A 23,701-nucleotide genomic window follows, 5' to 3' on the forward strand; every position below is an offset into this window, starting at 1 on the left:
ATCTGAACATGAAAAAGAGTAGTGCATGAAAGCCACATGTCTTAGTCGTTAAATCTTGTACTCTTCGTTGATTTTGAATGATGGTTTTCCCACTGTTTTCAATGAAGTTGCTGATGTATGGAACGTAGAATTTATACGATAGGCCAAGAGAATCAACAATTCAACATTCTTCGCTGTTTCAAAATACATAGCCAATGGCCAGTCTTCAAAGTCGATGGACTGCTATTAACAATTATTAAGCTATTTTTAACACTTGGCATTTTTTTAATGAAGTCCGAAGATATGCAATAGGACTTGTATTGGGATATGTATGGATCCATACTAAATACGTTGATTATTTGGTTTGTGTTCATGGTGCTAGGTCTAGTAGGACAATACCGTCGGGCGTGATTTCCCAATAGGTTTCAAATTGACTCAATGATATTAGCGTGATACTCTCAGTCAAAGCATCGGTAAATGAACACTCTAAACGTACATTCCCTGTTCGTACTATGCTCATATCCTGATTCCCCGACATGTCCAAAACAATTACGCCATGATTTTTTGAAAACATTGAATCGGTTATTCCATTTTCAAATAGTTGAGAGTCATGATCTAGGGATTGCATGGTCAACTCGTACAGAGTTCTATAGGATTTTTTGTCAAATGATAGAGTGTACAGTGGAATACCATTCACTTTGCACACGAGGCTAGATAAACCAAAATAATCAAAATCATGGGGGGATCAAGGTAAGACCTTAATACTGCTGATATTGTTTATAAAGACCGAAGGTAATTTTAAAGGGATTTCTCCATAGGCAAAGGGTGACTTACACAAAACCCGAGAGCCGACAGCATTGCGACTTTTAGGGGTGATCGGATTAATGACAAGAAGCTTAATGCTGTCGCCATTGGCTCTTAGCTTTTCCACTGCCAATTCAACAGAGCTTATTACCTGTTGTTTTCGGACGTGGAGAATTGCCGATGCTATAATGACATTTGCATTGGGTGTTGCTGGAATTGTTTTTCTTAAAATTAAATTCGATAGGGCCAGTTGTAGCCTTATGTCAATCTTGAAAAATGGGGTTAACAATTGGGATATATTGAATATCTCACGATTTAATTTTCTAATCAGATTATACTCTTGAGTCACTGTATTAGCCAATTCACCATTAGTATCAACACCTGATAGATATTCATAGCACAGTGTTTTTCCTCTCAACTCCTTGTATGCCTTTGGTGTGATCATCATAAATTGTATGTAGCTTGCATAGTTTGATCAATTATTGCTAGTGCTCACCAATGTTCCAGTAATAAAAACATTAATGTGTTTGAATAGGTTGTGTAAAATACAGTTCTCGTAGGAGAGACCGTCGGCAGCATTTGGAGTTGTATTATCTGACTTTTTCTTCACTGCAACATTTAAATCAATAAATGTTGATGACAAATACATGAAAGAATCTTAATCGAAAAATACTTGATAGTGTATATTCTCCAAGAGAGGTTGTCGGGGGTGAAATTGTTCATAATACCCATACTTGACACTGATATCAACGTTTTCAGTATTGAATAAATTTAATGAGGAACTAACTGACGGGTATGACTCCTTGTGGGGGAGATCTGTCATCTTAAAAGAAGAAATCCTTCTTTGATCTAACAATCTTTTTCTTTTTCTTCTTCTGCTTATTGGTCTTCCTTGTTTTATTCCTCAAAGTCCTTGTTGATGTTCTTCGTTTCCTGCCTGGGTGAAGACTGTTGAGTGAATGACGTGCACGCATCCTTTTCAATCCCTCCCCATTTTGTCGAGATTTTGTTTGCTCACCAACAGCTCTTGCTGAAGATCTAATATTTTCCTTAACACTCACCTTGAAATTCGTGCCGGACCCCCCGTCCTGTTTCTTGGAGGCAGCAAAATTTGATACAGCAGGTACAATATATTTTCTGGCAAGCGGTAGTGCAGAAAGATATAGCCAAGCAAACCAGCTACAAATACTACAGCCAGACATTGTAGTACGACTCTTGTAGTAGTCCAATCCAATGCCTCAAAAGTCCAATCGATATCGGGGCAGACAAATAGAATTCTTCTATTGTTCATTTTAGGTGATTGTGCTGTCGCCGACAATGGGTCGAAAATGACATGTAATCACTGCTAAGGCTTTTGTTATTGCTAGAGGATCACCCAATTCACTTCTTAGTGTTAACTGACAGAGTTCCAAACACGAAGTGTTTACAGGAACATACTGAAGATGCTTTATATTATAGTGATGAACAAGTTCATGAGTTGTTTTTCGTTCAAGAACACGTAGGAGGGGGACATTTGAATTACCGACTCTCGATAAATATCACTTTTAATAAAATAATATCACTTTTTTTTTAATGCAACATGTACAAAAGCACAAAAAAAATACCAAAGCTATCTTTTTTTACTTAGAGCAGATTTTTTTTTGTGCTTTTGTACATGTTGCATTTAAAAAAAAAAGGTGATATTATTTTAAGTGCTTTATTCTAATAAATGTTGTATTTTTTCTATAAGTAAATATAAAAAAAGTGTATTTATTTAAGTGTTTTTTTTCTCTCTGTGCCTATGTAAATGCTATATTTTTTTTTCAATTTTAATGTGCTTTTTTTTCAATTCAGTATTTTTTTCAGTATTGCTACTTTTCATTTAATATAATAAAAAAAAATATTATTCTCTTTACGTCGTCTTCTTCTTATTATTATTATTATTTAACGAAGTAGGGAAATTATTTAGTCATTAGACAGCTATGGTCTACGGTTAGTTGTCCAAGTGAACTATTGAAGGGAACATGTATCAATTTAAAACACCATTCAGATCGTTTCTGTGTGGGCCCTCAATATCGGGCAAAACAACACTCTTAATTAAAAATTGCGATAAAATGTTTTTGGAAAAACTGAAAAAAATCTACTATTGTTACAGTATTTGGCAGGAGTCTTACGATAAAATAAAAGCAATTGCTGCCACCACGGGAAAGGTGCAGATACAATTCATACAGGGACTTGATGTTTTCAGCATTATTAAACCAAACTCTTGGCTGATCATTTACGATCTGGCCTAATCTATTGAAAAATAGTCCAAGGAAATGCTAAAGCTGTTCACTCTTCACTCTCATCATGAACAGATTTCCATTACTCTAGTTCTACACAAGCTGTTTCATTAGAGCGAATGTATGCAAGAACTTGCATTGAGATGCACTTACTATATAATCTACAGAGCTGTTCGTGATTGCTGCTCGCTAATAACGCTCAATAAACAAATCAACCCAGGCGCCCCTAAATTTCTGCTCTCAGCATACAATCAGGAAACTAATAAGCCCTACGGCAATATCCTATTGCATTTTAATCAAAATACATCCGAGAATCGACGTGTAGTCAGATATATTTTCGACAATTAAATTACAGTATATCTCCCCGTGAACTTTAAAAAGACCTATTAATCGCTATAACGAAACTGAAGGGACTAGATAAAAATAGACATCTGTTTTTGGTTCTAAGCACTTCAAAACCCCCGCTTAGGAAAGCCATACTAAAACATGGTATTGACAATGATTTCATTAATCTAATATCTGAACTTTGTTTAAATTTGACCGAGGGTAATGTTCAACTGCCAGAAGTAGTTAAGCAACAGGCAAAGCAACATCGTTCCATTGTACGTACATTGGCCTCTAAAAGGAAGGAAAGAGAAAGAATTTTAAAAAGAAACGACTTCTTCAGGCGGGCGGTAGCTTTTTCATACTTTTACTGCCAATAATTGCAGGACTTGTAAACAGTTTTCTCTAGAGAATGGCAAAACTCTATAAATTGACTTCAATAGAACTCGCCCTCTCACCCGTGGAACACTTTGAGAACAATCTGAGTAAATTCCTTGACAACGAGAATATTGAGGATGGTAATAAACTGCTTTTACCTCAGTACATATGTCACCAGATGAACCAATTCAAATCCTGTCGTTCCGGGATCACTGCTGCTGCTGCTACTATTTATAAAAAAGAATTGTCTCCTCAGGTTTCTGCTGCTGGAGCGAAATTAAAATTGATAGAACCGGTTCCGACTGAATTGAAAATCTGAAATATAATACCCCACACATATCGTGAACAAAGTAAACGACTCCTAACCTATCTCCTGGAAAGTGGTCAAGATCATATTCAAGTTGATAGCAATGGGAAAGGGATTATAATTCAGGACAAGAGCTATAATCTAATCGATTTAATATATGACATGTTTAAAAATCGTAAAGGACTTTTATCATTTGAAGGTCATCTATGCAACTTTCTAGATACATTAAACTTCCCCAAAAGTCTTATTGGCAATAGGCAAATTCTAAAAAAATTAAATGAACCTGTATAATTGTCAATACCACCACCACCATTAAAATATGAACTTGAAGAAGATTTTAAATCAATTTTGGAAAATACTAGCACACCACTGATAGCTAGACAAAAGCGAAGACGTATTAAGTCAACGGCACCACCACCATCGCCATCGCCAACAGCCAGTATACATAAGAGTAGCGGGCGTTACACAACGTGTTTACGTTCAAAATGGTTGAAATTCTGAATCGTGCTTATGAAAATATTTGTGAAGAGGGGAGTTTAAGTTCACCCACCAATATTTCCAAGGTCACTGGTGTTCACACTAAAAGTGTAAAAGACTATCTACAAAATGAATCAAGTTAGACTCTGCATAGAAATCACAAACTTCGTGCCAATCAATATCGAAAAACTAAAGCGTTTTTCCGATTGTATATAATGCAAGCAGATCTCCTGACTCTAGATGAGGTTCAACGACGTCACAATACACCGTGCAAGTACATTCTTCTTGCAATCAGTGTTTTTAGTCGCTATGCATATGCAATTCCATTGCGATCAAAGAGAGGCGTTGAAGTTGCTCAGGCTATTGAAAGTATTCTCGAACAGGATTCATATAAAAAAATTCAAACGGATCGCGGTAGTGAATTTGTTAATCCCCATGTTGCAAAAGTACTAGTGGAATATAGTACACTGCTCCCATCATAGTCATAGTCCTATAAAGGCTGCATTGGCCGAACGATTGATAAGAACTATCTAACTTTTAATTTAAAGATATTGTACATTGAAAAATACACCGGCTTTTATTCATGATTTAGATAAAATCATGTTGATTTATAATCAACGACATCATCGATCATTGTCCAATTCAACCCCAACGGAAGTTCATCATTCTGATCATAATACAATTGACACCTTTCTTAAAGAATATTCCAATGAATCGATTGTCAAGAAGAAAAATAAATGCAATGTTGGTGATACTGTTCTAATTAATATAACAACTAATTTTTTTGAAAAAGATAATTACTTGTGGTCCACCGAACTTTTTAAAGTGGCAAAAATCCTAGACACTAAACCCATAACTTATCGTTTGCACCATACCAAAGATGAAGAGATTCTCGGCGGCTTTTATGACTATGAACTACAAAAGGTTAAAAATAATAATGAAATCTGTCCAATTGAAAAGATATTAAAGACTCGTACTCGCAGGGGTAAGATACAGTTACTTGTTCGGTGGCTAGGATACAACTCTGATTTTGATTCTTGGATCGGTGTTGAAGATATTGACAATGCCCAATGATTTCTATATCACTTTTATGTCCAACGTTTCCGATCCTCTCTACAACGATTTGAATACGACAAGTGATTTTTGGACAAAACTCACCCCTGCCATCAAATTTGACGGTGCATATGAAGTGGCTCTTGTCGACTGTATTCTCAAAAATACTAATGACTTCCTGAGAAAGGATCGTGTGTATGATATAAGAGTTATACCATTCGATTGGACACTCTGTCGACTATGAATGGGTTGAAGCACTTAAATTTAGCGAATATCCTCATGCCAAATTGGAATATATTGAATACGATAATATGACAAATTTGTGTCGTACAATCAATAGAAAAATCTCATATCGTAGGAATGGTAAATTCCATTTTAATTATTCATTGGAACATGATAGGATTTACATTACCTCACCTGTTGACACCGAAATAATTGTTCTCAATGATAATCTGAGAGACGTTCTTGGCTTTAAACAGAATATGATCAATGGGGAAAATGCTGGCGCCGTTTACGGGATGGATCAAGTTATTTTTGCTGATTATCCACCTGGTTTCGCCTCGGACTTTTGCATATTTCTCTATGCATCCTTTGTGGAAACATCGAGAGTTGGTAATTCAAATGTCCCCCTCCTACGTTTTCTTGAACGAAAAACAACTCATGAACTTGTGCATCACTATAATATAAAGCATCTTCAGTATGCTCTTGTAAACACTTCGTATTTGGAACTCTGTCAGTTAACACTAAGAAGTGAATTGGGTGATCCTCTAGCAATAACAAAAGGCTTAGCAGTGATTACACGTCATTTTCGACCCATCGTCAATGATAGCACAATCTCCTAAAATGAACAATAGAAGAATTCCATTTGTCTGCCCCAATATCAATTGCTATGTTGGTGCTCTGAGTCCACGTCAAATAGGCAATGGATTGGACTACTACAAGGGTCGTACTACAATGTCTGGCTATGGTCTTGGTAGCTTGTTTGCTAGGCTATTTCGTTCTGCACTACCCCTTGCCAGAAAATATCTTGTTCCTGCTGTATCAAAGTTTGCTGCTTCCAACCTACAGGACTGGGGGTCAGGCAAGAGTTTCAAGGGGTGTTAAGGAAAATATTAGATCTTGAGCAAGAGCCGTTGGTGAGCAATTAAAATCCCGACAAAATGGGGAGGGATTGAAAAGGATGCGTGCACGTCATTCACTCATCAGTCTCCACCCAAGCAGGAAGCAAAAGACATAAACAAGGACTTTGAGGAAGAAAACAAGGAAGACCGATAAGCAGAAGAAAAAAAGAAAAATATTGTTAGATCAAAGAAGGATTTCTTCTCTTAAGATGACCTATCTTCCCCACAAGGAATCATATCCATCAATCAGTTCCTCATTGAATCTATTCAATGCTGAAAATTTTGATGTCAATGTCAAGTATGGCTACTATGAAAAATTTCATCCCCAACAACCCCTCTCGTAATATATACACTTTCAAAGATTTTCCAATAAAGACTATTTCATTGATTTGTCATCAACATTTATTGATTTAAATGTTGCGGTGAAGAAAAAGTCAGATAATACAACTCCAACTGCTGCCGACGGTCTCTCCTACGAGAACTGTATTCTACACAACCTAGTCAAACAAACTAATGTATTTGTTAATGGAACATTGGTGAGCACTAGCAATAATTTATCAAACTATGCAAGCTAAATACAATTTATGATGATGACACCAAAGGCATGCAAGGAGTTGAGAGGAAAATCATTGGGCTATGAATATCGATCAGGTGTTGTTACTGATGTTGAGTTGACTCCTGCAGTGACCCAAGAGTATCATCTGGTTGGAAAATTAAATCATGAGATATTCAATATATCCCAATGGCTACCCCCCAATGTCAAGATTGACATAAAGTTACAGCTGCCCCCATCGAATTTCATTTTGAGAAAAACACTTGCTGGAGCACCCAATGCAAATGTCATTATTACATCGGCAATTCTCCACCTCCGAAAACAACAAGTTATGAGCTCTGTTGCATTGGCAGTGGAAAAGCCAAATAGCCAATGGCAACAACATTAAACTTCTTGTCCCCCATACGATCACCAATCAACGTCACACTGCCACCGGCTCTCGTAGCTATAGCGATTCATCATTTATTAATGGAGAAATCCCATCAAAATTGGCTTTGGCCTTTGTGAAGAGTGGCAGTGCCGTTGGATCCTGGACTGAATCCCCCCATGATTTTAATTTTTTCGGTCTATCTAGCCTCATGTGCAAAGTGAATGGTATTCCACTGTACACTCTATCTTTTGACAAAAAATCCTATAGAACTCTGTACAAGTTGACCATGCAATCCCTAGATCATGACTCTCAACTATTTGAAAATGGAATAACCAATTCAATGTTTTCAAAAAATCATGGGGTTATTGTTTTGGACATTTCAGGGACTCAGGATATGAACATATTACGAACAGTGAATGTACGTTTAGAGTGTACATTTGCTGATGCTTTGACTAAGAGTATCATGCTAATATCACTGAGTCAATTTGAAACCTGTTGGGAAATCACTCCCGACGGCAGTGTTCTGCTACACCTAGCACCATGAAAACAAACCAAATAATCAACGTATTTAGTATAGATTTATACATATCCCAGTATAATTCCTATTGAACACCTTCGGATTTCATTGAAAAAATGTCGAGTGTTAACAATACCTTAATTATTGTTAATAGAAGTCCGTCGACTTTGAAGACTGGCCATTGGCTATGCGTCTTTCAAACAGCGAATAATATTGAATTTTTTGATCCTCTTGGCCTATCGTATAAATTCTACACTCCATACATCAGCAACTTCATTGAAAGCAGTGGGAAAACGATTATTCAAAATCAACGAAGAGTACAGGATTTAACGACTAAGACATGTGGCTTTCATGCACTACTCTTTTTCATGTTCAGATGTCGTGGCTACACCTACAAGCAGTTTCTCGACATCTGCGTTGACTTACCTCGATTGAACGACTTTCTAGTGGAAAATATACTTACAAGCATATTTAATATTGATTTTAGTGCCCTACGAATAAAATGTTCTAAAAATGTATGTGAAATTTTTATTAATAAATGATAAAAATTTATATACATGATAAAACGACTTTTCTACTCTTTAGATTTCATCTTCTACTAGGTATAGGTATTTGTCGACGACAACTAGTTCTGGTAGATTATCTGAATTCACAATGTACTTATCCTGATGTACTGTATTATCGGGGTCACATTTTCTACATTAGAGTGTAACTTCACTATTGTCTAATCTCTTTGAATAGTCGATGGTACTATTCTGATTCTTTCTATAGAATTCGCATGTATCAATTGGCCTATTTTAAGTAATGTCACGAATAGTGTCCTCAAGTAGCGAATCACATTCCATCGCAGCCAAGTAAAAATCACTAGACTTACAATCATAATAGTAATTGTCTTCACAACGATGAAACAAAAACCAAATTCTTTTGTTGTTCAAACAGTTGAATTACTGACCTGGTTCCTTCTCCCAGAACAATCTAAAACCACGACTAGACCAATCTTGTAACAATAAACTAAAGTCCTGCGTATGATTTTGGCCAGTCATACCTAGATATCTATTAATCCACTGATTACATTTATCGTACTAGCAATTGAAACAAAGATGACCTCTAGGACGAAAGTCAAGCATCTTTTTAAGACATGATTTGTAACCTTTAATTTGTACAGCATATCTTCTATTCAATTCACACGGGTTGCACAGTATACACTTCTCATCACACTCATAAATCATCGTGCGATTCTTATGTGATGACCAACTACCCAGTTTGTAAATACATAGTGGATATATATGGAACATTTCTTCTTGTGTTGACACTCTCACTGTCACAATGAAACTGAGCTAGCAACAACAAAAAATTGTCAGAGAGAGAGAGAGAGAGGAGTAAATATCTCGGTTTTCTCTGATTGGCTGACTAAAAAACAGGTGTCAGCTTGAAAAAAAAACACTCTAGTTGAAAAACTTGGAGTTGAAACAAATTTGTGCGGGGAATCCCCGTTCATACTGTTATCTTTTTTTTGCAATGTTTAGGAGCAGGCGGGGAATCCCCACTCGTTTGGAATGGTACCAACGGGACATAAGCAAATAGCATATAGTTTCATAACGTGTTTAATCACGTGTAGAGGTCCCATTGAATAACAATGGAAGGGATATAGAATAGCATGGAAGGAACATAGGCCAAGCAAATAACATGGGAGGGAACATAAGCCAAGCAAAGTATAACATTGATTACTACTTTCGCTTGCCAGCTTTTACCGACACCAATAGAGAAAATATTTCTAGTGAAAAATGTTCTAAACTTTTTTCTTCGCCTTTTTCTTACTACGGTGCTTTTCTTAGTGAGCCAAGTCTTTCGAAAATTATTCAACACGTATTATTATCTGTATTATCTGAGAAAGGAGGAGAACAAAGTAAAAATTATGGCTATATTAAACCATCCCTGGCGTTGTCAAGGAGAGTCCTAACGCCCCACAACCTCCACAAAAAATATAACAATACTTGTTTTTGAATAGTCTAGGCCTATTTGATCAGCAAAAAAGACCTACCACCATAGCCATACCGCCCCACTCCACCCTCCAAATGGACCGGACCCATACTGAGATAAAGCCTCAGCTACGCCATTATAGGCTAAATCATCACAACAACAATATTTGCAGCAGATTTGTTCAAATTATTTAGTCAATTTTACAGTAGGCCTACTATAAGAATTAGTCGGAATTTTTCTGATCAATTTAAATAATTTTACTTACAAGCTAATTGGAAAATTTCATTGAAAAGTGTTTAGTATGAGTCTCAAGAAAAAACAGAAACGGCAAACCAAATACTTAAAGTATTAGGCTGAAAATAAACGATTTTTTTCGCTAAGCTGGCAAGAAGATGACTAACTAGACAAACCTAATCAGAAAACAAACAGAAGATAAACCAAGTGAGAAATCAAACAGATTACAAAAAACTTAAAATTGAAACAAGTATGGCAATAAACATACAGCAAATATAAAAAAAAAAGTTGGCTGCATCAGCAGCAATGAAGACAAAAAATTATCAGAAATAATAGAATAACATAGAAAGCCTAATAATAGAAAACAGGGGCTGCCACATTCTCAAGTCCCTTCTTTTTCTTTCTTTTTTTTTTGCTTGGCATTTGCATTTGAAGCAGCTGAACCCACTTGCTAATAAACGAAAATCAAAAACATCAAAAGTAGATTTTGCTCTTAGACGTCAACATGATACAGGAAATAATGGTTAGGTTAAAGTCTATATCCACTATAAGATATACTCGACAAGCTATATCTAAATTTAGAATTATGGTAGCCAGGCACATAAATAAGGGGGGGGGGGCTCTTGGCCCATGAATTTGATATCATGTCACCCAAACACCAGAGCAGAATGACGAGGGAATTTCAACCCATGCTAACCTCCGAGACGTTGAAATTCCTTAAATGTGTCCAACAATCTATTTTTAAATCCACTCCCTCATACCAGCTTTGTTCCAAATCAAAAAATTATAAATTTCCCCCCCCCCCAAAAAAAAAATCTTGTATATGTATGCGATGGCAGCCATTTTTCCATCTTTCTTTTCTTTTTTAAAACGAAGTGGCATGAAATCAACCACTGTGAAATAAGTTAACCAAAAAAGTAATGAGAATCAAACGATTCGTTAAAGTGGACGATGTGAAAAAGAAACCCTAGTCAAAATAGTGACTGAACCTCTAAACATCAAGTTTGAAATGAACTATAGGCCTATATAAAATAGGTCTGATCTTTATGTTTGTTTAAACTATGCTAAATTCATTAGTTTTAAAGTTATCTATCAGCAGTTGCTAGCATAAAAAAAATCTGTAGATTAAAAAAAGGAGTAAAGGCCCCCAAGATAGGGTGCAATTTTGATGAAACTTACATCGTCAAATACAATACAATTGATCATAGGCGTAGGCAGCATTAGGCAGCATATTGTCTAGGGGGGGGGGCAGTCGATAGTGTGATGGAGTTTTATCAAATGATTTTTACAAACCATATGCTTTTTAAGCCATATATAATGTAAATTTAAAGGTCTAGGGGGAGGGGGGGGGCAGCTGCCCCCCTCCATACGCCCATGCAATTGATGACCCTCTTGAAGAGGTCTTCAGCCCCTTTTTTGCCAACTGACGATTAATTCGTATTTTCCCTAAAAGTCTTACGGAGAATGCGTTTTTATGTTTCTTTATTATCACCACAGCTTATTGTAGGCTATAGAACCAATAGGGTCATAAGTCGGTTTAGGCCCTTGTTGGGGACTTCAGCAAGAGTCCAGGGTTATTCGTTGTTGGCGTGGACTTTTGGGACAATTGGCTCCTTTTAAAGCCCTAATGCTTCCAATAGTCTAAATTTAGTATTTAAATGACGGCAAGATACTGAAAGACAACCAATATAGTATATATTTGTATTTTAATATAGAAGTAGACCAAGAGCTAGCGGCTGCAAAGAGTTAATTTGGCGCTAGGCATATTCCCTCTCCACCCACCCCTGGCGGCAATTACCGCCGGAAAATTCCCCCACGTGTACAACTGAGCAGCCAAAGGATGGTAATAACAAAAAAAAAATAATGGGGAAAAAAAGAATTTTGGAATGTTCTACCTATGTTCCAAAATATAGGTATAAAATATGGTTTAGGAAAATCCCATGGTATTTATTTTTATACTTTTATTTCTTTAATTTTTTTTGGTGTTTTGGGGAGAGAGTTATCATAGCAGGATAAGATAAAGGTTAAAAAATGTTTTGAAAATATGAAATAAGTGGCAGCTGTAGAAGGGTTGCCCTATGATGGAAGTGCACAGCAAAACATGCTGGGATTTAGAAGTACAGCTAGTTGCTTCCCATGGACTTGGTCTGGTACCAACAAATATAACAAATGATATTAGTTCACCCCTTGCAATCGAGAACGCGTTCATTAGGTGTACATCAGCAGGTTTTCTTGGCTGAAGTACCTTTAAGGGACATATTCTTTTTTTGAAATTAATTTCAATAGCATGGAGCCAAATTCCAAGTCAGAATTGAGCAAATTTAAAATAGACAGTGCTCCTTATCATAGGCAGCGCAATCGCGTTGCCAAAGTAAAGAACGATGTTGGCACGATGTATTATTTTTTTTTTTGGTTTTAGACCAGGGCACTTCGTATCGAAGGAGTGGTCGCAGAAACTTCGAAAAGGGCTCATTCGATTGGAAATTGGAGTGGCTAGTGCCCTTTTTAATAGTCGAAAGTGATTGGAAGCCAACTGAAACCCATTCCACGCCAACCACTTCCCCAAACACATTCAATCAAAATTTTAAGATAGCCATTTTGTTCAGCGTAGTCGATATCCAGATTGAAATTATGTTTTTGAGGAGGACATTCCCCCGCAGACCTCAGGGCAAGGGTTGTAAGTTATGCCCTGAGGGCATATAAGATTTTTATAGAAAGCGTTGTCGTAGAAACTTCAAAAAAGGCTCATTCGATTGGAAATTCATAGGGCTAGTGCCCCTTTTAATAGTCAAAAGTGATTGGGGGCAACTAACCCCCCTCTCACGCCCACCTTTTCCCCAAAAACATCCAATCAAAATTTTGAGATCTACGTCATTTTGTTCAACGTAGTTGAAAGTTCTGAAAATTAGGTTTTAGAGGATGACAACCCCCCAACAGCCCAAAAGGCAAGGGTTATAAGTTATGCCATGGGGGCATATTAGGTTATCATAGAAAGCGTTGTCGTAGAAACTTCAAAAGGGCTCATTCGATTGGAAATTGAAATGGCTAGTGCCCCTTTTTAACAGTCGAAAGTGATTGGAAGGCAACTAACATCCCTTCCACGCCAGCTATTTATCCAAACACATCCAATCGAAATTTTGAGATAACCATTTTGTTCAACGTAGTTGAAAGTTCAGGAAATTAGGTCCTTGAGGATGATAACCCGCTCAGAGCCCTCAGGGCAAGGTTTATAAGTTATACTCTGGGGGCATATAAGGTTTTTATTGAAAGCTTTGTCGTAGAAACTTGAAACAGGGTGTATTCGATTGGAAATTCAAAGGGCTAGTGCCCTTTTTAACAGTCAAAATTGATTGGAGGACAACCAACTCCCCTCTCACTTCCATCTTTTCCCCAAACACATCCAATTAAAATTATTAGATAGCCATTTTGTTCAACGTAGTTGAAAGTTTTGGAAACTGGGTCTTTAAGGATGACAACCCCCCCCCCCCCCCCACAACCCTCAGGGCAAGGGTTCTAAGTTATGTCCCGGGGGCATATAAGTTTTTATAGAAAGTGTTGTCGTAGAAACTTCAAAAAGGGCTCATTCCATTGGAAATCGAAATGCCTAGTGGCCTTTTTAATAGTCGAAAGTAATTGGAGGGCAACTAACCCCCCTCTCACACCCACCATTTCCCCAAACACACACAATCAAAATTTTAAGATAGCCATTTTTCAACGTAGTTGCCAGTTCTGGAAATTATGTCTTTGAAGATGACAACCCCCACAGACCACAGGGTAAGCGTTGTAAACTAGGCTCTGAGGGCACAAGAGGGTTTTATAGAAAGCGTTGTCGTTGAAACTTCAAAAAGGGCTCATTCGATTGGAAATTGTAAGGACTAGTAGCCTTTTTTACGGTCGAAAGTTATTGGAAGGAGAGTTGCATCCTTCTCATACCCATTATTTCTCTAAGCATATCCAATCAATATTTTGAAATATCCATTTTGTTCAACATCGTTAAAACTTCTGGATATTAGATATTTGAGTATGACAACCCCCTTCAGAGCCCTCTTAGCAAGGGTAGTAAGTTATACCCTGGGGGAATATAAGGTTTTTATAGAAAGGGTGGTCATAGAAACTTAAAAAAGGGTTCATTTGATTGGAAATTGAAAAGGCTAGTGCCCTTTTTAATAGTCGAAAGTGAATGGAGAGCACCTAATCCCCTTCTCAAGATCACCATTTCTCCAAACACATTCAATTAAAATTTTGAGAAAGCCATTTTGTTCAAGGTAGTTGAAAGTTCTGGAAATTATGATTTTGAGGAAGACGAACCCCCCCCCCCTCTCCCCAACCCTCAGAGCAAGGGTTGTAAACTTTGCACTGGGGCACATAAGGTTTTTATAGAAAGCATTGTGTATAATCTTCAAAAATGAATCATTCGGTTCGAAATTGAAAGGGCTAGTACCCTTTACAAAAGTTGAGAGTGATTGGAGGGCGCCTAGACCCCTCTCAAGGCCACCTTGTCACCAAACTCTTCCAAACAAAGTTTTGAGATAACCAATGTTTTCAACGTAGTTGAAAGTTCTGGATACTAGGTCTTTGAGGATGACACGTCCCCCAGAGCCCTCAGTGCTGAGGTTGTAAGTTATTGTCTGGGGGCATATAAGGTTCTTATAGAAAATATTGTCGTAGAAACTTCAAAAAAGGCTCATTCAATTGGAAATTGAAAGGGCTAGAGCCATTTTTAATAGGCTAGTCGAAACTGATTGGAGGGCAACTAGCCTTCCCCTCACGCCCACTACTTCCCCAAATACATTCAATCAAAATTTGAGATAGCCATTTTTTTCAATGTAGTTGAAAGTTCTGGATATTATGTCTTTGAGGATGATCAACCCCATACCAACCCCTCATGGCGAGGAATGCAAGCTGTTCCCTGGGGGCACTCAATGTTTTTTATAGAGCGTTGTAATAGAAACTTCAAAAAATTTAAGTGGCTAGTGCCCTTTTTAATAGTCAAAAGTGATTGGAGTAAAACTAACACCCCTCCCACGCCCACCATTTCAGCGTAGTTGAAAAGTCAGGAAATTATGTCTTTGAGGATGACACTCCCCCTACAGCCCTCAGCGCAAAGGTTTTAAGTTATGCCCTGGTGGCATATAAGGTTTTATAGAAAGTGTTGTCATAAAAACTACAAAAAGGGCTCATTCGATTGGAAATTGAAAGCGCTAGTATCGTATTTAATAGTCGAAAGAGATTGGAGGGCAACTAACCCCCCTCTCAAGCCTACCATTTCCCCAAACACATCCGATAAAAATTTTGAGATAGACATTTTGTTCAACGTAGTTGAAAGTTCTGGAAATTAGGTTTTTGCCAGTATTGTCGTAAAAACTTCAAAAAGGACTCATTCAGTTGTGAATTGAGAAGGGCTAGTGCCCTTATTAATAGTCTAAAGCGATCGGAGGGCGAATGCCCCTCTCCATACCCATCATTTCCCCAAACACTTCCGATCAATAATTTAATATAGCAATTTTGTTGAACGTAGTTGAAGGGTCTGAAAATTATGTTTTTGAGCATGACAAACCCCAACAGCTCTCAGGGCTAAGGTTGCAAGTTATGCCCTGGTGGCATATAATATCATATAGAAAGTGTTGTCGTAAAACTTCAAAAAGGGCTCTTTTGGTTGATATTCAGAGGGCTATTGCCTTTTTTAATAGTCGAAAGTCATCAGAGGAAGAATCGCTACCCCCTCCCCCCCCCAACGCCCATCATTTCCCCAAATACTTCTGACCAACATTTTGATATGGCCATTTTGTTCAACGTAGTTGAAAGGTCTGGAAATTATATCTTTGAGTATGACAACCCTCCCCCCATAGCCCTCATGACAAGGGTCATAAGTTATGCCCTTAGGGCATATAAAGTTTTTATAGAAAGTTTTTATAGAAAGTCGCATAAGCTTCAAAAAGGGCTGATTTGATTAGAAATTGAGAGGACTAGTGCCTTTTTGATTAGTCGAAAGTGATCAGAGGGAAAATGTCTCCCTCCACGCCTATCGTTTCCCCAAACGCTTCCAATCAAAATTTTGATATAGACATTTTGTTAAGGCTATCAGAAAGGTCTGGAAATTATGTCTTCGAAGATAACAAATCCCTCCTCAGCCCTTTGGGCAAGGATTGTAACTTGTGCCCTGGGGATATATAGCGCTCTTATAGAAAGTATCGTCATAAAAACTTCGAAGGTCGATCATACGATTGGTAATAAGACGCTATAGTGCTCTTTTTAAGAGTCAAAGTGATCAGAGGGCAGCTACCATCTCCCCCCTGCACACAGGTCATATTGTCCCGAAATGCGTCTAATAGAAATTTTTAGGTGGCCATTCTATTCAAAATAATCTAAATATCATATAACAACACTGTTGGGGTTGAAACAAACCCCAGAGATTAGGGGCAAGGGTTGTAAGTTATGCCCAGGGGGTATTTAAAGTTCTAATAGAAGGGATGGTTGTTTAACTTCAGAAGAGGCTCAGTCTTTCTCCCTGAAAAAGACTATGTCAATATAAAACGAACAGAAATTAATCAAAAACTTTTTGCACAAAATAATTTTTTCAAAAAAATTGAAGAACACCATTAACCCAAAAATAAACAAGAATAGAATCAAATAATCTTTGAAGCATACAGCTACCACAAATCAGTATCAATATATAAATGAAACCCAAAACAAACAGAAATTAAAATAAGTCAAACTCAAAACGAGCAGAAATTAATCTGAGGAGGGCTCTAAACCCTATTCTTTCTAAAAGCAAATATGTAATGAGTACTTTACTGAAAAAAATTATTTTAAATGTTTTCATTTATAACTTTGAGAAAACGAAAATTAATTAAGATTTTAAGGAATAAATATAGCATATATACATTAAACTTACACTTCACATTTTTTCAGTAAATTTGTTCGGATTTTTTTCAGTAGAGTACAATTCGCATTCTGGCTTGTAGAAAACAGAGGGTTTAGAACACTACTCAGATTAATTTCAGACGATTTTCAGCTTGTTTTATTTTAACTTTTGTTTGTTTTGGGTTTCATTTATTTATTGATATTGATTTGTGGTAGTTGTATGCTTGGTAGATTATTTGATTTTTTGTTCACTATGATTTGAGTCCTCCTAAAATGTTGAAGTCCAAAAAGCAAAATTAACAAAAGTATACTTTCATAAGAGAAGCTCCAATTTTTATGCCATTTGAGAAGATCCCTCTTATCATTAAATTAAAAAGAGGTAAAACAGATATAATGTCCCAAACATTTTAATGAAAAGCCTATGATTTATCAGAGCTCAGCTCTCAAGAAAAAGGCATATTATGCCATCTTGATTTGCTTTCAGTGTTGTGCAGATCTAGCAAATGCCAAGAAAACAAAGTATACAAGCAAAAGAAAAATCCAAATTTGGAACAGAAATGTAATAGCACTGGCTTAAGAAAGATACTTAAAGAGAGAAAATACCTGCTTATGCTCTCTTCTTGAAAGACTTTCTCCTTTCAGCATTTTCCACGCAAATCCAAAAGCAATTTTAGATTCAATATAAAGTAAACGAAACCCATGATAATAATGTTTTAATTCCCCAACAAATCTAGCCCATAGGGATTTTTTTGCAATTTCTTTTTTCAGCTCTCCTGAAACACTAACCAAATCCTGTTTCCTTCTTTCTTCTTCGCGCATAGAATCAACGGTTTCTTCCACTAATGATGAAGGTTTTAATTTTTCTTTTTCACAGAAAATTGAAGAAGTGGAGAAATACTTCACATCAAAACTAAGTCGATAATGATTTGCAAATGTCACATCTTTGTAATTAGATATAGAATAGGAACAAGGTTGAAAGTATATTTGAGAGCATCTTAAGTTGACTGTAGTTCTCCATAAGAAATAATGCCTACTGCCACAAATTCTTGGAACAAGCATGGCTCTGAAAGAAAAAGAGGCTAAGCAAAACAGAAGCTAGTACCTGTGTACAGGAGTGGGAGGGGGGGGGGAGTAGGAATTTTTTTCATTTTCTAATATTGGTCAAATGACCCTCCCTCTTCCTGAAAAAGTAAAAGAATAGTAGTACAAAAAGCATTTTTTTGTGTGTGTGTGCATATGTGTGTGTTTCACCCTAATTGCCTCTAGATGATGTGCATATCTATACAGAAACTGATTTTGTGGGAGGGGAAATGAGTTCAAATAATAACTTACCAGCCTTGAATACGAGTCTAAAGTTTTGTACTAACAACCATTACTGGTTTTTCTTCTACAGCTGATTTTAAAAAAAAAGTAGCAACTGAGATGGAAATTATCAATTCACTACAATAATAAAACTAGGATAATTTGGAATAACTGTTACAATAGTCAGTGGTAATTTCTGCTAATATATAACTTTTGCTATAATATACAGCAAAAGTCAGCAGTTTTTTTCTTATGTAATTTTATCTCTGATTCCAAAAACAAAAAACCCCTTCCACTTTTGTCAATTTTTTTTTCTACTAAATCTTTCTCCAGCCTTAAAAAAGTTGGGTGTTGGAAAAGTCTTCTTGAATGCCAAATTAACCAAATGCCACCTAACATTTTATAACACCCATAGCTTTGCCTAGTATTTCATATTTTGACAATTTTTTTCTAATCTTAGAGAAAAACTTTTTTTTATTAAAAATTTGTTTGATTAGATACATTTAATTCACTACTTTTAATTTAGCATTTCTAGTGGAATCAGGGAAACCCAAAAAATTAAAAAATGTACTCTGATGAAGTTGAAAATGTTGTCAAAAAAGAAAAAAGTCAAAACTAAGGGGAAAAAACTGCTCTAGACTCAAATCTTGCTATTTGAAAAAGAATAATAACAATAAGATATGAAAAATCTTCAAGAAAGGAAACTTTTAGAAATGATAGGACTGTTGATTTTACTGTACATTACAATGTAGGACAAGAATTTTACCAGCAAAGTTTTGAGGAGCAAAAACATACAACAAGCAAGAGATCTCTTAGACACATCTCTCAGCAACCAAAGTAAATAATCTACTTGTCAACTAATATGGTATTCTTACAACTTTCAGCAAAAAGCTAGTGTTCAATAGGGTGGCTGGTGTTTACCCCCTAAGAAAACACCCCCCCCTCCGCAGAAAATACCCCCCATGGAAAATAAGGCTTTCCAAATTTGAGAATTCTATTTGAGTTTAATTTTTTTCAATTTCCATAGGGGGAAGGAATTTTGGTACTTTATGTGCCATTCCCTCAAGTTTAGGCTGTGTAAAAATTTGAGAACACACGGGTTTTTTTGTTAGTTTCTTTGTTACTTTAGAAATAAATTTTGCGCTATAGATTTGCATATTCGGGGGGGGGGGGTAAAGTATAGCGGGTCTGCATGCAAAATGTGTTTGGTACAATTATTCTGCATATTAGATAGATATATACTTGTATTTTAAAGCCAAATATATGGTCATGAAAACAGTAAAATAACATAAATGAAAGGCAAAAATAACATAAACTTTGATCAGCGATCATCATAAAACACTTAAATGAAAGACTACATTAACCTAATAATAGTACTTAATACTTGGAAAAACAGTCATTGAAAAACATAACACTTAACACTTGGAAAAAACACTTAAATGAAACATTACATTTAATTTATACTGGTATTTTTTTTTTTTTTTTAGTTAACAAAATTTCCAGATACCTTGCTATTCTTCTGTAATTTTTTAGTGGCCATATACCTAAAAAGAATTGCTTTCTGACTTCAGACTGTCCAAATACTTTACCCCTTCTCTCTCCTTGGTGCTGATATATTATTGGTTATAGCAGCATTTGCTGAGAGTAGCCTCTGGCCAATTAGGGTGTTTTGAATGGTCTGAGTTTAAGTGGGGGGGCTTACATAAAGTCAATCTTTTGTCTTAATTAACTAACTAGCCTATGGACTATTATAATGAGTTTATTTTATACTGTGTTTTGCACAGTTCACAACATGGCTTTTGTTCTGGAAGATCTGTTGACACCAATCTCCTCAAATCATATGATCACATCACCAAGTTGCTTGATATTGGGGTGCCTGCTGACATGATTCTGCTTGACTTCTCTAAAGCATTTGATAAAGTGTGTCACAATCAACTTGCAATTAAATTAATGCAGTAAAGCTTGAAGAGAAATTCCTACTCTAGATCCTTGATTTTCATTATTTGCGTAATCAATATGTTCAGTTATTTGATGACTGGTAATTGTATTTTTTCTTCCTCAATGTGTGTTCTGAGTGGAGTTCTTCAGAACTCCACTCAGAACACACATTCTTCAGGTCTTGGGTCTTACACTATTTGATATCTTCATCAATGATGCTCCTTCTATTATCAGCAGTAAATCAACCCTATGCAGATCACATGAAACTTTTTGAACTAGCTTTGTTCTGTGAAGATCATGCCCTACTACAAAATAATATTCAACTGCGGGGTCAAAGGGGCTGAGGCCTGGCTTCTTGAATTCAATGTTGCCAAGTGCCATACCATTCACTTTGGCAAACTGAATCCTTGCCGCTCTTATTTTTCTTAGGCTACCCACACTCCTCTGTAAATAATGAGCAAGATCTTGGTGTCACTATTAACAATGAACTAAAATTCAGCACTCATGCTAAGAGGTATGCTGCTGGGGCTAGTTCAACCTTGAGATTGATTAATCATACAATTTCCTCTCATTCCCCTAAAGTCATCAGTCTTCTTTATAAGGAACTTGTGCATCCTAAGCTTGAAGTTGGAATGTCACTTGCCTCTCCATATTTTAAAAAAAGACATAAAGGTTATTGAAACTGTGCAGAGACGTGCTACTAAAGTGATATCTGGCATACAAGAGCTTTCCTACCCTGTAAGACTATCAAAGCTGAATGTCCTGACACTTGTTTACAGGAGAAATAGAGGGGATGCCATTTTAACCTTTAAGTTATTGAGGGCTAATATTCTTTCAGCATTATTCCCTACTGTTGGTACCAATTCAAGAACTAGAGGTCATCACCTGAAACTTGTCAAACAGTTTACAATTTCTATAGTCCGTACTCAATTCTTCTCAACACATGTCAATAATTGGAACAAATTATCTAATGAAACAGTTACTGCTGAATCCATTGATGTTTTCAAACAAAGGCTAGATACTGAGTGGTCCTCCAGAGAGTGTTAACTCAATTGGGATGCTACCAAAGATGCAACAGCACCTGATCACCAGTGAACCTACATACAACTAGTCATCATTCCACAGCTCAACAGGGAGAAATCCCTAGATTGTTCCTAGCTGCAATTTAAGGTAATTAAACTTTCTATTATGTTTTATTTATGTTATATTTTCATAGACAAATAGGGCAACATTCTAGATTAGGGGAGCTTCAGAAGAAAACAATCATACTAGATTCCATTATGCATGTGTAGAAAGATGGCTCCATGGGATATACAAGCCAGTAATGACAACAGTTTCATAGCAGGGCAACATGGTGGAAAAGAAGTGCCAGTGTTCACTGTGGTATGTAGTTTGTTGGAAAAAATTCTGGGAGTTTCTCCAGATTCTCTGGTTGGTATATATAGGGAGTAGGCTTGAGGTGGGATTGGCTTGTAGATGCTTGATGCTATCATTTCTATTTTATCTTAATAAAATAAAAGCAGTGCCATTGGTTTTAATACTTTAAGCTCTTTTCAAATATATGTATTACATTTCTGACAAAACTCCTCCCCCTCTGATGGTCCTGCAGACAGCCCAAGGATACACAAAACAATAAAAGAAAACACTGAAACATTGAGATTCTTACTTTATAATGCATGTTTCTATTGATCAGATTATCATGTGTCCTTCCATTTTATTTCACATTCTTATATCATTTCAAATAATATATTTAGGCACAATTCCTTAGTAGGCTAGTCAATAAGGCAAAACTGGATCCCATCAGGTAAAGACTAGAGCTACCCATAATACAATACATTATGAGATTAAAAACAGCAAGAACATATATGATTGGAGCTTTTTAAGCAACCATTGGGGGTGGGGTGCATTGAAAGAAATATGAATATAATATTTGAAAAGAGAATAAAATAAGGAGTATAGCCTAATGATACTAGTTTTGTTATCTAGGTATTTCCTTCTGTGGAGCCCTTAATCTAGAATGGTACCTAAATAGTGTTTGATGTATACCAGCATAGGTGAAACAAACATGAAGGATTCAAACAATGTCTTTCTTCTTCTTTGAAGACAAACTTAAATTTACCCATGCCTGTGCCAACTTTTACTTGTATGATTTCAAATTGAAATGGCTTGTTATGAAACCTAATTGACAAAAATGGATCCCAAGTATAAGAGAAATTGATTTTCTTGAAAATCAACTCAACAACAATAACTCATTTTCATGAGGATAAGAGCTAGATGAAAGTCATCTATCCATATGAACTTGTGTTTTCATGCTTGATTAGTTCAACAAAAGCATATTGTTGCTTCCATCTTCCTCTAATCTATCTCTTGTAAAATTTGGTGAAGAGCTCTAGTCAAACTCTGCCTTGAGAACAGAGTAGAGCATCTGCTCAAAAAAGGGACATTTGGCATTTTTGGTGAAGAAAGGAGGACATTTGGTATTTTTGGCATTTCTAGTAGGTCAATTGTTTTAAACTGACAAGCTTAGATGGTGCTTCTTTCATTTCAAAAGAACATTTTATTGGAATAAAATTCACAGCAAGTGCCTTTAATGTAGGCATAAAATCACCTTTGACAGTTTCTTTTATCCTTGCAAAAATACCAGCAGAAAAAAAAACTTGACAAAAGAATTACCCTACTCATTCAAGATAGCACTGAAAATATATTTTGCCAATTTAGTGCAGTGCTGCCAATGCAGAACTAGTGTGCACTGTAAGCTTGCTCTCTATTGATACTATTTCTAAATATTCTAAAACAAAAAGGCCATCTTATAATAAGAAAAATGCAATACTACTACTATAGCACTAGTATTAATGACACATTGCAGCACCAAGCTGCCTGAGGCCAACACATATTTGAACACTCCTCCAACCCAACCTATTCAAAGCCCCCCTTTTTACACCCTCCCAAGAAGTTAAAATTTCCATTAAGTCCTTCCTTATGAACTCCTCTTACCCAATTCAGGGATGTTTGGCAAAAAAGGATGATCTTTGGCAACCTGTCATCCTTCACCTGCAGAATTTGTCCTAGCCACCTTAACCTTTGTCTTGTTAGCCTATGGAGCCATGATTGAACCACATTTTATATACAGCTTACTGTTTGAAATATAGTCAGTCAGACAGGTGCTTAAAAGAACAGTAAACAATTCCTCAGCATAACATCTAGCAAATCCAGTAAATTTGCAGGTGGCACTATAATTT

At 36.4% G+C, this 23,701-nt stretch overlaps 1 protein-coding gene across 2 annotated transcripts in view; it reads right to left on the reverse strand.

Annotated features, from left to right (window-relative positions):
- The window catches only part of LOC148953233 (mitochondrial proton/calcium exchanger protein-like), a 133,151-nt gene that overhangs the window by 106,696 nt on the left and 2,754 nt on the right, over positions 1-23,701 (reverse strand). For both annotated transcript variants that reach the window (XM_089088409.1, XM_089088408.1), the window contains exon 2: positions 17,826-18,285. In XM_089088409.1, the coding sequence (XP_088944535.1) occupies positions 17,826-18,281 (456 nt within the window). In that variant the 5' untranslated portion in view covers positions 18,282-18,285. The remainder of the gene's footprint in view (positions 1-17,825; positions 18,286-23,701) is intronic.

Source organism: Artemia sp. Qi Xiang Cuo, chromosome 4, assembly GCF_049724085.1.
Source record: "Artemia sp. Qi Xiang Cuo chromosome 4, ASM4972408v1, whole genome shotgun sequence".
NCBI lineage: Eukaryota > Metazoa > Arthropoda > Branchiopoda > Anostraca > Artemiidae > Artemia > Artemia sp. Qi Xiang Cuo.